We start from the raw sequence: 15,581 nt of genomic DNA, 5'->3' as shown, positions 1-15,581 counted from the left end.
TCCCGCTCACAGGACATGGAGGACGCCCAGGGACGACTCGCTGCTCGTAAAATGTCATTATGATTAGCTTGCAGCACTTTGCCATCTAACTGCTTGACATTTCCACAGAACATGTGTGTGAGTTAAGGGCATGACACACAGCTCCTCTGCTCACTGTTAACGCCCCCTGTTGGGCATCACCAGCATGATTACATACACAACCAATCAAGCATGATTTCCGTTTTAAAGAATATAACACTTTTTTTCAGCAAGGATGCATTAAATGAATCAAAAGTGACAGTCAATTTCAAATTTATAAATAAATTCACATTTCAAATAAATGCTGTTATATCGAGCTTTCTATTCATCAAAGAATCCTGAGAATTTTTTTTTATGTTAGTTACACAAAAACATAAACATTTACTTTGATAATAATCAGAAATGTTTCTTGAGCAGCAAATCAGCCTATAGGAATGTTATTTTGTAACAATATTTCACAATTTCACTGTTTTTACTTTTTTTTTTTTTTTTATCAAATAAATACAGCCTTGGTGAGCCGAAGAGACTTTTTTCAAAAACACAACAAAAAAACGGACCCCAAAATGTTTTGGGAGTGACAACCACATTTAAATGCAAGAGTCTATCCCCTAAATAACCATAAAATCAATCTCTAACCACATGGTATCAGTCACCAGTCAGTAATGATAGTCATTTTAGTTTCACAAACTGTTGCACAAAACTTAATTTCGAGGTGGACTTCACTGAAAGTAATGACAGCTTGCAGTTTAGAAAGTGAGTCAGATAAACACTCTTGACTGATTCAGTGAATTCACATGAACACCGGTACACTGACAACTCACAAAACTCAGCTTATTGAAATAACATGTTGCCCAGGTTTACACGCAAACCAATAACCTGACAACGCAAGTAAACCGCGTTTATTTATCACTTTATTACTAAATCAGGTTATTTCCCGGTAGTGACGTCAAAACTTAATAATTTGAGTATCTGAGTATTTCATTTATGTCGGTTATGATGGTAAAATAAAGAATAATAAAAAAAAAAAAAATCGCAATATTAAAAATATAAAAAAAATAGTATTGCAACGTCAACGGGAAACTTACGGCTCATACATTATCCTCCCATGCAGTTACATTATTTATAATTTTTTGGGTAAAGAAAGAGTCTGAGTTTGCGATATATTTTCCATATAAACACTCGCTCTGTCTGGACGCACTTAAATTCACAGTAAGGACACGTTCCTGTCAAATATCACACATCCGCACGTCAATAAGCCGGCAGAAATCAGATTAATGCGTTTGCATGCTGGGCAAAATCAGAGTAAGGGGCAAAAATCTAGCCGTGCCGATCGGTTTATGCTTAAGCTTTTTATGACCTTACTCCGATAAAGGAAAACAGGTTAACGTATTTAAGTGATCACGTGCATTGTCGGGCTTATTAAGCATAATCGGGTTAAGAACATGCATGTAAAACGCACTCAATGAGTTTATTCAGTGAAAGATTCGTCAGACTGCTTCAACTCCTGAGTTTGAGAGTCTTTTTTGAATGAATCAATATGAAAACTGCTCAAAGGAGTCATGTGTGAATCGCACTGCAGAACATCTAGAGAAGGACGCGACTACCTGAATTTGTCAGAAGTGAACTGGGTTCTAGAATGTGGCTGGACAGGACCTATAAATCCAGGCATATAGACCATATTCAAGATCTTTCAGTAGCATTTTGGTCCTTACCAGCACAAGTAGTTTGGTTCTCTCGCAGATGCTGGGCAGATAAGGAAAAGGCGCCACATCTTGCCCTCTCAGACAGCGACTGAACCAGCTGAACACACACGGGGCCTCTCCGTTCAGGAACACTGGCCAAGTCATCAGCTCCATCTGAGCTGCACACAGATATGGCATCACATGTAAAGCCGTGTGACAAGCTATAGAGCAGTTCATAATTCTTTGAAAATGATTATGGGTCAGTACATTTTTTTAATGTTTTTGAAAGAAGTCTCTTATGTTTACCGAGGCTGCGCTTATTTAAACAAACAGTAAAAGCTGAAATAATATTACAATTTAAAATAATTGTTTTCTATGTGAATATATTGTAAAATGTAATTATTTCCTGTTATGCAGAGCTGAATTATCAGCATCATTACTTTGGTTTTCAGTGTCACAGGAAATTATTTGAATATGCTAATTTGCTGCTCAAGCAACATTTCTGATTATTATCAATGTTGAAAACAGTTCTGCTGCTTCATATTTCGGTGGAAACCATGATGCAGTTTTTCAAGACTTTTGATGAATAGATGATGAAATTTGATTCAAAAGAACAGCATTTATTTAAAATAAACAATTACATTTAACTAATTTAATGCAACCTTGCTGAATAAAACAATTAATTTTTTTCAAAAAATAAAAAATAACTTATTGACCCCAAACTTGATGGTAGTGTACATGGAATATAATATACGGCAGGACCTTTAAGTAAACAGCAGAAAGGTGATTAAAATGATGAATAAATGAAATTATGACCAGTCAATGCATCTAAAAACAACCACTTTCCCTAATACATTTATAAAAAGCTGACCAAATAAAATTAAACAAATATGTAATAATTATTATAAATGATTTATATATATACATATACACACACACATATATATATATATATACACACACATATATAATGTATACTATTTATTAGTCAAAAAAATTATTTATAGCTTTTTTAAAAACCTGTTTTTTTTAACATATATAATAATTAGTATAAATTATATTATTAATATATGTAAATGATATTTGTCTATTCTGAATAATATAATTGACAATAATTAAAATAATTATGAAATACTCTCCTGTTCAAGGGCATATACACAAAATGCACAAAAAAGACAAGACTTTAAATACTTCCTGTCCTAACTTTCAATTTCAAATGGAAATGCATCGACACAGGTGAGAAGATGCATGTGTCAAACCTTTTAATGGGACTTTTAACCTTAAGTCTTGACGTTGAGAAATAAATCTTCACGTCCTATGCGTCACCTATGTGTCGACTACCCACATATACAACCAACAGAATCCTCAGTTCAACAAAGCCTGTCACTCAAACCCTAAACGTGGCTAGAAACACATTTAGTCCAACTCCTAACAAGTCAGCACTGTCTGGTAAATGAATAGAAATGCCTTTAGCTGCTAATGAGGAGTCCCGACCGCATTGATCGGACTCGTACCTTGATCAATCACGCAGGCCTCCTTGAACGTTTTGATGAATGAGGGGTAATCGCGCCAGTACAGATCAATGAAATCCTCCTGCTGTAGGTCCCTAATGAAATGAGAGAAAAAATGAATAGTTGGTAACAGAGTCGTCAGGCAGTCAATATATACACTAATACTGGTATTAAAGCCAAACCAGAGCATGACTCACACAGCAAAGTTTAACAAACCTCTGAACAATGGGATCTGTGGTTTGGTCGCTGTACATCTGAAGACTAGTGTGGTATTCACCAATATTGTGAATATCACAATTATTAGTAAATACCAAAACGTTTGGATTTACCTGAACAGGTTCTAAACAGGATTTATCTTTGGGAGCGGACGCCTGTTTCTTCCAGTTTTACCTCAGTCAATGTGTCAATCCACTCAACATTAAAAAAAAACATGTATTGTCAAGTCAAACATTAATTAAGATTAATTAATTAATTAATTGATTAAGAATAAATTGAGAGTACAGGATGGTTTCAAATGGACTGTCTGCTCCATCTACCAAACAAAATCTAAAGTGAGTGCTTCAAAAAAAATAGTATGATTTGTTAAAATCCTAAATATATAGGCTATGGTTTGTGTGTGTGTGTGTGTGTGTGTGTGTGTGTGTGTGTGTGTGTGTGTGTGTGTGTCTGTGTCTGTGTGTGTGTGTGTGTGTGTGTGTGTGTGTGTGTGTGTGTGTGTGTGTGTGTGTGTGTGTGTGTGTCAGAGCCTGTGTTGAACGTATAACAAGAAAAATATGGAGTAAGGAACTTGAAGGATGCTGGATGACACTGATGTTACTGATATTAAGTGTTTTCTCAAATTGTGTTAAAAAGGAGGAGTATTTTTTTTTATAAATTAAAAATTACCTTCTCTCAGTACATTTACACTTGTATTTTTCTAAGGTTTTACATGTTTTTGAATCTATATGAAATATAGAAGATATAGAATATATAAAATTCATAATGTGATATTATATTAAGTAGTAGAATATACAAAAGTTATAGCATCAGGAAGGGTGATTTGGGGTGAAAAGAGTGAAATATAATAATATTGATAGAATAAAGAGTAAAAACATTCAATTCTGTCACAGTTTCTAGTGATAATTTCTGGATAATTTCAAAGTTACAATGTAGCTATTTTCAAAAATAATAGCAGGTAAAATTGTGGGTCATATCTTGCCCCATGTTTCAAGAATCAATGTGCTGTTTGGTTGAAATGATGGTTCCAGGAAATTATGCTTATAAGTAGAGATATGCATCCAATATTGTCAAAAGACTTATCTAATATTATATTATAATATTATTACTTATAAAATATTAAGAGAAATGTTGCCCAGCCCTAATGCTGACCTACAAACAAAAGGCGCAAACAATGTACAGGAGCCAAAGATTCAGTACTCAATAGAGGATTATGGTTACAGCCTTATCTGGTCTTATTGTGTATTATAATTCAATGCTTTTAAATTTCAAGCCCACATGGGTTTATCAAAAGGCAACCAATTAAACTCTCACTGCTGTTTTTATTTTATGTTATGTCCACATGACAGCATGCACTTGACATTTTAATAAACAATGAAAAACATTACAGCTATAATTAGGATACGCCACAAAGAAAAGCAGCAATGACAATGTGAAATGGGAGGTTTGAGGAGTTGGGTGAGTTTCCTTGATTAGGAGCCTAGTGCATGTGTGCATGAATCATAAAAAACACAAACTCTGGTCTCTCCCACTTCATTAATTATTATTTCTATCAAACAGGCCAAAATAAAATAAAAAATTACTTGGCCAGCTGTTGCAGCAGACCAACCAGAGCTCTCGCCCCGCTCCGCTGTAGCTCATCCAGCTTCAGGTCTTCATAGAGCAGGTGCAGAACGTAGAAGAGCACCGGGATATGTGGGAAGAGGAGGGCGGACGACTCCAAACCCACAGCAGACTCTTGGTTATTCACTCCACCAGGGGGCGACACCAACTCCAGGCCCTGAACCGCCACTGCAGGTAGCATGGAAATCTGCCAATGGTAGTCGGAGCAACGGAGGTATGCCCAATCCTGTTGATGCCAGAACAGATGTAGACATATCAACAAACCATGAGTAAATAAATACCTTCAAAACATTCACTACAGGAAATCAGTGGAGGGCTGATACACACTATATACACTGACGTTGAAAAGTTTGGAGCCAGTAAGATTTTTTTGTGTTTTTGAAAGCCTCTTATGCTCACCAAGGCTGCATTTATTTAAAAAATACAGTAAAAACAGAAATATTATAACAATTTAAACTAACTGTTTTCTATTTAAATATGTCTTAAAATGTAATTTATTCCTGAGCTACAAAGCTGAATTTTCAGTATCATTACTCCAGTCTTCAGTGTCACATGATCCTTCAGAAATCCTTCTAAAATGTTAATTTGATGCTCAAGAAACATTGAAAACAATTTATTTGAAATATAAATAATTTGTAAGAATATACTAATTGCTTTTGATCAATTTAATCCATCCTTGCTTTTTAAAGAATGTATTGCTTCCTTTCTCTTACTGACCTTCTGAACGACAACCGCAACGTATATATTTTTATAAGCCTTTCTGTAAAAAACACATCTAAATCAACATTTCAACCTTCAACCTGCAGTTCAAGCAGAGAACAGATGACCAGATGACCTTTACCTCTGGCATGTCTAGGGTCACTCACCTCATCTGAACCCGTGTCAGCAGGACGGGCCTTCTTAGGGGCTATTACTGGAGAGAGAGGCACTTCAAAATGAAGCTGTGGAGATGACAAGTGTGTTAATGAGCATTTAAGACAGACAAGGGTTCATTCACCAATTGGAAACTTAGCTATCGGCCATCTTATAATACAATGATGTTATGTAATTCAGTATAAATAAATAGTTTTGTATTTTCAGGGCTCCAGACTAACTTTTTTTATTAGGAGCGCTGTAGCCCCTGACTTAAAATTTTAGGAGCGCAAGCAGAAAATTTAGGGGCACACCTTAAATCACCTTGCAATGCAATTATTCACATTTTCCCCCAAAATAACTATTACTGACAAATGCTTTGATAATAAATAGCCTTAACGTACAGAAATTACAATGTGCAGTTTTATTTTAAGTTCACAGGGCTCCAGACTAACATTTGAGGGCAGCGGCACTAAGTTCTACAGAACGTATTTGGTAGCACTGTGGGATGACAAAGCACTGAGCTTAATTTGAGGTGTATAGATAAAGTTAACTTTAATTATTATCATAGATATTATGGAGTGAAAATAGCCAGTAAGCGTCCTCTGCAGCTATGTTTACAATAGTAATTTAATCTTTTTCTTTTTTTTTTAAAAAATAAGTGTGAGTTTTCCTACTTCTTGAAACTTTTAGTTTTATAAATAGGTACAATCTTTAAAGGAAGAACAAAAAATGTTTTGGTCAACACATTAAAAAATAACATTTAAATATGATAATATAGTTTTGAAGTGCTGGAAAAATATGTGTAGGCTACTGTTATAACCACAGTATACCATAGTTACAGTTGTTACTACATTAAATCCAAGGTGAATGTTGCTGATCTGTGGACCAAGCCTTCTATAACTTGTTCGCTCATTGCACGTTTCTCCTGGTTTCCACGTCAGCGCTGTTTGATCTTATATGGTTTATAACAGAGAATTCTGCGTCAAATCTGAATGTTTCTCACTTGATCTCGCAGCAATGTTATTAATTCTGTCGCGAACTCAATGGATTTCTTCACTGGATCTCCACGATGTAACTGTTTCGGGTGATCGCGATCGGCCCGCGACTGGCGAGAGGAGCTCTGTCTATTATTGGTTCGAACTATTAAACGGTCTGTGAAGCAGAATGAGTGCTGAGTAGCGCAGTTTTTTTTCCACTTTCATTTTGTTTTTATTTATTAACATGTCACGGCATACTCTATGCTTGAGGCTGAGATTGAGTGTTTAAACTGCGAAGTGCCTGCACTGTCTGCAAATTTCGTTTTCCCCGCAGTTCTGGGGTAGCGACTGCCACATTCGTAGCTCATGGAGTTCATCTCCTTACAGTACCTCAACCAGCTGAATTCTCGTAGCCAGTCTTCCCGAAAATAGTGGGTTCAGGCCTTTATCACCTTACAAACCTCTGACTCTGAATCATCATCATCCTACTGTGTCTGTCCGTGACATTGATATTTGTCTCCGTCTCCTTCCCACTGACGTTTACGCGCGCTCGATTATCTCTAGGACCCTCCCCCTCCACACATTAGCCAGTTACAGGGGCCATTCCCTTTTCTTCTCACACTCATTGGCCTGCCACACATTCGCGCCCCTTCCACGTTTAACGTGAAAAAATTAAAAAATAAATTACTGGTCGCACATGTGCGACTGGGTGTAAAATTCAGTCGCACACTCTCAAATTCTGGTCGCAAAATGCGACCATTTGGTCGCAGTCTGGAGCCCTGATTTTGTTTTGATAAATTAATAAATAGTGTTCTTATTTTAATAAAGTATTTTATTTTGAGAGATTAATAAAATAAACAGTGTTTTGTTTTGATAAATAAATACTTTTATTTATGTATTTATTTAAACAAAATTATATGAACTGCATGCAAGCAAATAAGATCTACAAAACACTTTACATAACATTAATGCAAAAAAAAATCACAAAAAATAATTTAAAGATCATATTTAAATCATTTGTAGAAAATAATCTTTAATGTATAGTAAATTGTTTAAATTGATAGACACAATGTTTAACTATGATCATTTTAAAACACAAAAAAAGTACATTTAAAAGGGTTTAAGTAAATTGTGCTTTTAAAGTCCCCGTGAACCGGAAGTTGCAAACGACTTTTCTCCAGTGTTATGACGTATTTCCCAGTGAAACGGAATATTGAACAGAGGGCAGGGTTTTACTCTAGCGCTCCTCCTCTCCATCTCTGCTCATAACAGACTAACGGTTTGAGGGGAGTGGTTAAGCGTTTTCAACCCAATTCCTCAAACCTACGTCATCAGAGAAGGTCCTCCAATGCAGAGGGGAGGGGCATTTTCAGATTTTGATTAAAGATTACCATGGTAAAAAAAAATTTTTTTTAAATATTTTCTTGCACGGATTAATTGTTCACCACAAGACTAGTAATATGCGCTAACAAAGTAAATAGGGTCAATTTTGATTTCATGGGGACTTTAAGTAAATTGTAAATCTCGTATAAAGTTTTCATTTATTGAAATTTTTGATCAATCCTAGTGTGCTAAAACGGGTACCTAATTCCCCAAGGTTATCAAACGCAAAGACAGACACAGATGTCAGACCAAAGACACACTCACGTTGCGAGTCCACGTCAGTCGTTCTGTGTTGTAACCCATCATTGTCATTAGGCATGTAACAAACAGATTCCACTCCAGGTGCATGCTGGGACCTCCAGGGGCGTTGTAACTGTTGTACCACTTGACCAGCACTTTCATGGCAGTGTCCTTGGGTAAAATAAACCTGACGGCCTGCAGGCAACGTTTGACTGTGGGAGTGAAAGAAAGATCAGCCGTTAATAACAAAAGTAAGCTTTCTGTAATATTTTAGTCTCTAGGTAAGGGTTGAGTGCCTCCTGAAAAAAGTTAATCAATTATGAAATGAATTTGCTTTGAAGCAGCTGTACACAAGACAATAATAGTGTCATCATCATACAGCTCAATAAAGTTAGGTTTACATCCGAATATATCGGTGTAGTCAAATCGATAATATTTCTGAATATTAAGTGTCTTTTAAACCCCCGCAGGCCTCTTGTGAGTCAATACGATTGTTTCACTCATTTCATTATCCATCAGGCAAAAATCACTTGGTAAGTAACAGCACTCCTTTTATTTAAGGATTTGACGAATGATTCATGTCTGAAGCATGCTGAAGTTTAATAAGAAGAAGTGGTAAAACTTTATAAGGTTCATTAGTTAACATTAGTTATTGTATTAACTAACAATGAGCAATACATTTGTTACAATATTTATTAATCTTTGTTCATGTTAGTCATTAAAAATAAAGCTGTTCATTGTTTGTTCGTGTTAGTTCACAGTGCTTTAACTAATGTTAATAAATACAACCTTTGATATTAATACCAACTAAGATTAATAAATAAACTACTAATGAACCTTATTAAGTTTTACCGAAGAAGAAGTGTATTAACCAATTGTTATAATGATGCTTTCTTTAGCAAACACCACTAATACATGTTTTTAGTCAGCTGTCACCACAGATCTCTGATGAATTAATACCATATATATTAGATTAACATTAAAAATAACATTTAAACATCATTTTTAGGTCATATCGCCCACCCCCATGTGTATACATCAAAAATAAGTGTAGGTGACGATAATGGAGATGAATGTTGCTCTATTGAAGGGTGCACAGGGAGGGGGCCGGCGCTTCAAAGGACACAGCCAGAGCTGGAACACACATCTGAGCGAGGGGGTGGAGAACACAGGGGAACCGAGCGAAGCAAGGGACACTACACTTGAGGGGGTTTATAGATGACTGTTTGCCAGAGTGCTCGACTGCGTGACACGGGGGCTACAAGACCTGATACAGAGAGATCTGAGGGTGGAGGGATACATGGGGTTTGGTTTGGTTGGAGTGGATTTCTGTAGCAAGATGAAATGAAATGAAAGAAAAGACATTTTTTGAACCTTGATATAATAAGCCCTATGTACCAATATTAATACTACATTTTGGGGGGAAACAATCTGAAATTTTAAAAATGTTAAATACACAAAGGCATGGAATTGACGGGAAATAGCTTTTTTGATTTGAATATTCAACATATATTTAACTATGAAAGCCCATTTCCATTTTCCACTGAATAAAAAAAGCAATTGCAACTTTGTAGCTCAGAATTCTGACTTTATTTCATGCAATTTAGAGTTTATACACTCACCGGCCAGTTTATTAGGTACGTTTGTTTAACTGCTCAATGCATTTAGGCATGTAGACATGGTCAAGATGATCTGCTGAAGTTAAAACTGAGAATCAGAATGAGGAAGAAAGGTGATTTAAGGGACTTGGAGCGTGTCATGGTTGTTGGTGCCAGACGGGCTGTTCTGAGTGTTTCAGAAACTGCTGATCTACAGGGATTTTCACACACACAACCATTTCTAGAGTTTAGAGAGAATGGTCCGAAAAAGAGAAATATCCAGTGAGTGAAAATGCCTTGTTGATGCCGGAGGTCAGAGGAGAATGACCAGACTGGTTCGGCTGATAGAAAGGCAACAGTAACTCAAATAAGCACTTGATACAACCGAGGTCTGCAGAAGAGCGTCACCATGCCCAACACTGAAGCAGAAGAGCTACAGCAGAAGAAGACACACACCGGTGACACTCCTGTCAGATAACAACAGCAAACTGAGGCTACAATTCACACAGACTCACCAAAACTGGACAATAGAAGATTGGGAAACCGTTGCCTGGTTTGATGAGTCTCGATTTCTGCTTCAACATTCAGATGGTCGGGTCAGAATTTGGCGTAAACAACATGAACGCATGGATCCATCCTGCCTTATATCAACAGTTCAGATCGTTCAGATCCGACAAATCTGCAGCAAGTGCATGATGCGATCATGTCAATATGGACCAAAATCTTTGAGGAATGTTTCCAGAACCATGTTAAATCGATGCCTCAAAGAATTAAGGCAGTTTTGAAGACAAAAGAGGGTCCAACCAGTACTAGCAAAGTGTACCTAATAAAGTGGCCAGTGAGTGTACATCGCAATTCTGAGTATATATCTCGCAATTCTGACACGCAATTCCCAGTTTGTAGCTGACTTTTTTTCTCCAGGTTATGATCTCTGTTAAGGTGCACCTACTTATGTGGACGAAATGACTGTCTATATCACGAAATGCATATTTCATTCAAGAAATGTTTTGGTAATATGTACATTCCATTTTGTGTTCATATTGATGGACAAAATCATTCACTAATTCAATTAATATTCTGTTAATTCTGAGAAAAACAGAAGCACGAGACAAACTCAAAATTGCAAGAAATCAAGAGAGAATTGTGTGCTATAAACAATTCTGAGAAAAAAATCAGAAATGAGAGATGATCATTCAAAGATGATGAACAAAGTCAGGATTGTGAAATAAAAAGTCACAATTACCTTTTAATTTTTTATTCCATGGTGGAAATGAGCTTATATAATTTAAGTGAATAAGAGAATTTCATGTTTTGCTAAGACATGCATGACTGTCACTACTCCTCATAATTTGGGGTTAGTAATTTAATTTAAACAAACCCCTATTTCAAAGTATTAAATTCAGCTTGTAATTTGTCCCACAAGCTTGTGCTAGTGAAATCTTCACTGGTTAATATACAATTCCAGCAAAACGAGTAAAAGTAGTTTTTTTGTTCCCAACTAGACATAAATTAGGGATATCTAAAATGGCATTTTCCACTTCTTTCATTTTATTTGTTATCGTTCAGCGTCACACCACCAAACTCTCAGTGACTTTGCCTAGAGCTTAATTAGCAAACAAACTCCAAAAGGTCAGGATGGACCTGAATAAAATGTCACTTTATTAGTGGTACAAAGCCCACCACTTTCAAACTAAAGTACTTATTAACAGGAAGCTGGCATTAATTGAGAAAATTGTAAAGAAAGCTGGATGGGTAGATGTCGCACGCAATCAGTCTAAGACGAAAGGCCAAGAAAAAAAACAAAAATGAATCCGCCACGGGAAACCTGCTCCCGCAGTTGGGATGCGAGCGCTGTTTGTCCATTTAAAAGTCATCGCCGTCATGCTAGCATGCTTTGGGTGGTTTCTAGGTGGTGAACATTATAATTGTAAAAAGTCATTAGAAAAAGTAATAGCAAATTGCTCTAATGACATGAACAGACCCTAAGCATGTATCATGTATACTTCCTGAAATAATTATAGCAAACACATTAGTAAAGGTCACATGTCTAAATGTAGAAAGTGGCAGGAATGACTCACAGTTTTACTTCGCAGTAAAGCATAAGTGCGTTCATTAGTAACAGATCCTTGAGCACATCATTTATGCCATATAAATCAGGATCTGAGTTCTACAAAATAACTACACAAAATACTGATAGGTCTCATAGGAGTGTGGCTGGAAAAACGGCAGTGTTAATCTCGTTAATCAAGTTTTTGTGCACCATGGTGGTAATTTAATTTAATACAAAATTATACTGTTAACAAAAATATGAAAAGAAAAATATAATATTGCAATATGTAATAAATTTTCTCTAGAATTTTTATTTTATTTTAAATAATCTAATCATAGTCTAAAATTAATGAATATGACATGACCAACACACTTTACAATAAGGTCTCATTGTTAATGTTAGTTAATGCATTAGCTAACATGAACCAACAATGAGAAATATCTTTTTAAAGCATTTATTAAAATCTTTGCTAATGTTACTTAAAAGAAATAAAATAGTTTATGGATTGTTCATGTTAGTTTATAGTGCATTAAATAATATTAATTGAATTTATTGACTTGACATTTATACTTATTTAGGTTTATAGAAATAATTATGTGTATGTTTGAGGTCTGGCAAAATTTCCCTTATGGGATTATTAATGTTTTTCTTACCAGACACAAATTTTGGTTAAAAAGAGAGTGAAATAAGATTAATAAATGCTATAGATTCATAAATGCTGAAGACATATTGTTCATTCATTAACTAATGTAGCTAACTAATGTGAACAAATTAAATCTTAATGTAAAGTGTTACCAAATACTGACTGAAAATATTTTTTTAAGTAAAAATCATTTTGTAAAGGGTGTTTTGTTCCAAGTGTGAACACTTAAATTAAAAAAATCCCAAATCGTTCTGCCCTAAATGCATGGTTTGCAAACCAAAAAATGTCTGCAACAGTACAAATATTTTTTAATTATTATTATTATTATTATTATTATTTTATTCTGCACTCCCCTACAAAATCACCCACCCATTCTAGAATTATTAATTCCAAATATAGCTATAATATATTATTTTAAATGAGTGTTTTGATGGTTTGTTGTGCCTTTTCAAGCTCACAAACAGCTTGTGACTCAGCTCTGTGCTGCATTTGAAGCAGTGCATCACACTGTTGGACGAGTTTTTATCCGAGTGTACTCTCTTACCCAGCTCTGAAGTGGCCACCTCAGGAATGGTGATTCTTAACATGGAACCGGAGCTCAATTCCTGAACAAAAGAAAAGTGAGAGGCGGATATTAGCAGCACATACTGAACCGCAGACATCATCAAATAGAGTCTGAACCTAAAGGCGTCACGTTGCTATTTATATCTGGTCGAATTTATTCAAAAGCAAGCAGGCTATTGTTGTTCCCTTTGCTAAAATAAATTGGAAAAAAAAAGAACAACTGCATGCAGAAAAATTCCAGCAAGCATTCTACAATGACTTGGATGAAAACAAACCTTAGACTGGCTATTTTTAAACCCCTTTCTCTGAAGCATATCATCCCACATAAGTTGGTTGTGGCGAGATTGCTTTGACAGGCCTGCGAGGGGATTTCTTCTAGTAGGACATGCCGTTCAGTGGGAAATGACAACGCAGAGGGGCTGGCTGCAGGGGACCAGACTTTATTGAGTCTTGTCAAAACAGTGACGGGCTCCTGGTGCACATGTCTGTCCCTCAATTACAGCCGGGCACTGAACGACAAAAGCAATTACCAGCTCCTGCCTTTAGCAGCAGTGGTCAGCACAAACACAAGCATCTTGACCCTCTCTGACATTTTGAAAATGCATTTAGAATGCAGCTCCTACATTTATGTCAATGGTACAGACAGCGATATATGGAGTGAGCCAGGTCGATTCACCGCAACATATGTGGGCATTTTGAGATTACTGCCATCGGACAAAAGCTGTGTCCACTTTGCTGAACAACAGAAGAGTGTTCCTTCCAAAATATACTGGCAACTTGTGAATCTGGGGTAAATAATGTGTAAATAAATAAGTGTTTATTTTATACTTCATTTGTTATCAATGAATAAAATATATTGTCCACTATTATGCATAGGCTAAATTGTAATTAAAGGGACATTTCAACCAAAAATTAAATCATTTACTTACCCTCATGTTGTTCCAAACCTGTACGAGTTTCTTTCTTCTATTGAACACAAAATATGATATTTTAAAGAATGTTTGTAACCTAGCCATTCCATAGTATTTTATTTTCCTACTATGGAAGTCAATGACTACCGTCAATTGTTTCATTACCAACATTCTTTAATATCTTATTTTCTGTTCAACAGAAGAAAGAAACTCATTCAGGTTTGGAACAACTTGAGGGTAAATTAATGCAAGTAAATGATGACAGAATTGACATTTTTCGGTGTAAATTCTATCCCTTTAATTCGGCAAACAATGTGTCTAAACAAATGTATTGTGCACTGTATATTAGAGATCCAAGATATATTGGTAATTATATCAGTGTCGGCCAATATATATTAATTAATTATCAGGATTGGACAGAATCAGCTGATATTGGAAACACATAATATCACATTGGAACTGATTTTCAAAGTCTTTTTATACACGTTTTCAAAAGTACTGAAGTGTCATTCTGTTAAAAGATGTTAAAGTCAGCATGAAATTAAAATTCACTCTATATATTTTGTAAATGCATGTTAGAGATCTTATTGTTAACAATTCATCCATGCCTGTTTAATTTGATATTAAATATATCAAAATTGACTTCTTTAATCATTTAGTTCAAATCAAAATCTGATGCAAAGAACCATGTGTCCACCCTACATTTCTTCTTCTCGATAATCTAATACACTCAGAAGTACGTCACAAAGAAAGAAGAAAAGTCTGTCGCTACTTCCGTTTCGTTGGGCCTTTTAAAGTCTGGTTTTAATTAAAAGCGTGCATGAACTATTGCAAACTGCAGCTTCATGAACAAGAGATAAATAATTATAGCTTAATAATACCAGTCATCATATCAATTATTACCCATTCAGCCATCAGTACCAGCGCACCCTAATTGTACAGCCCTCTCTAAAAGAGCATGACTCTGTTTGACTCTGGAATATCAATAAACCAAATGCAGAGAGGGGGTTAGAGGTGCCGGGCTGCACTAACCAGCGTGACTCTGTTGCTGACGGGGTCTCGGAGGGTGTGGATATGAGGTGCAGCCTGCTGGAAAGGAGAGTCTTCCAGCCATGATGATTCGTGGTGCTGCGTCGCGCTGCGGACCTCCAACACAGGGGATGGCATGCCAACCTTAGAGCAGGAGATGAGGAGTCGGATAATAAAACACGAAAACATTACACCATTAAACAGTGATGTGAGGTGTTGCACGTTCATGCCCATCCCTTCTACAGCCACCTGTTTCTATTTGAAGTGCTTTTTTTTATTAC

The 15,581-nt window shown here is 35.9% G+C and overlaps 1 protein-coding gene across 5 annotated transcripts in view; it reads right to left on the bottom strand.

Moving 5' to 3' along the window:
- Positions 1-15,581, bottom strand: part of anapc1 (anaphase promoting complex subunit 1) — a 67,981-nt gene that overhangs the window by 37,058 nt on the left and 15,342 nt on the right. For all 5 annotated transcript variants that reach the window (XR_014029043.1, XR_014029044.1, XM_081350618.1 and 2 more), the window contains exons 15-21: positions 15,304-15,444; positions 13,341-13,401; positions 8,530-8,717; positions 5,917-5,991; positions 5,011-5,276; positions 3,215-3,306; positions 1,731-1,879 (exon numbers count right to left, since the gene is read on the bottom strand). Coding sequence is in view for 3 of the 5 variants with exons in the window: in XM_081350618.1 (XP_081206744.1) it covers positions 1,731-1,879; positions 3,215-3,306; positions 5,011-5,276; positions 5,917-5,991; positions 8,530-8,717; positions 13,341-13,401; positions 15,304-15,444 (972 nt within the window). In the remaining 2 variants the exon portion in view is untranslated. The remainder of the gene's footprint in view (positions 1-1,730; positions 1,880-3,214; positions 3,307-5,010; positions 5,277-5,916; positions 5,992-8,529; positions 8,718-13,340; positions 13,402-15,303; positions 15,445-15,581) is intronic.

This window comes from Scardinius erythrophthalmus, assembly GCF_964197995.2.
Source record: "Scardinius erythrophthalmus genome assembly, chromosome: 21".
Taxonomy (NCBI): Eukaryota; Metazoa; Chordata; class Actinopteri; order Cypriniformes; family Leuciscidae; genus Scardinius; species Scardinius erythrophthalmus.
This window is presented reverse-complemented; position numbering and strand designations above follow the sequence as displayed.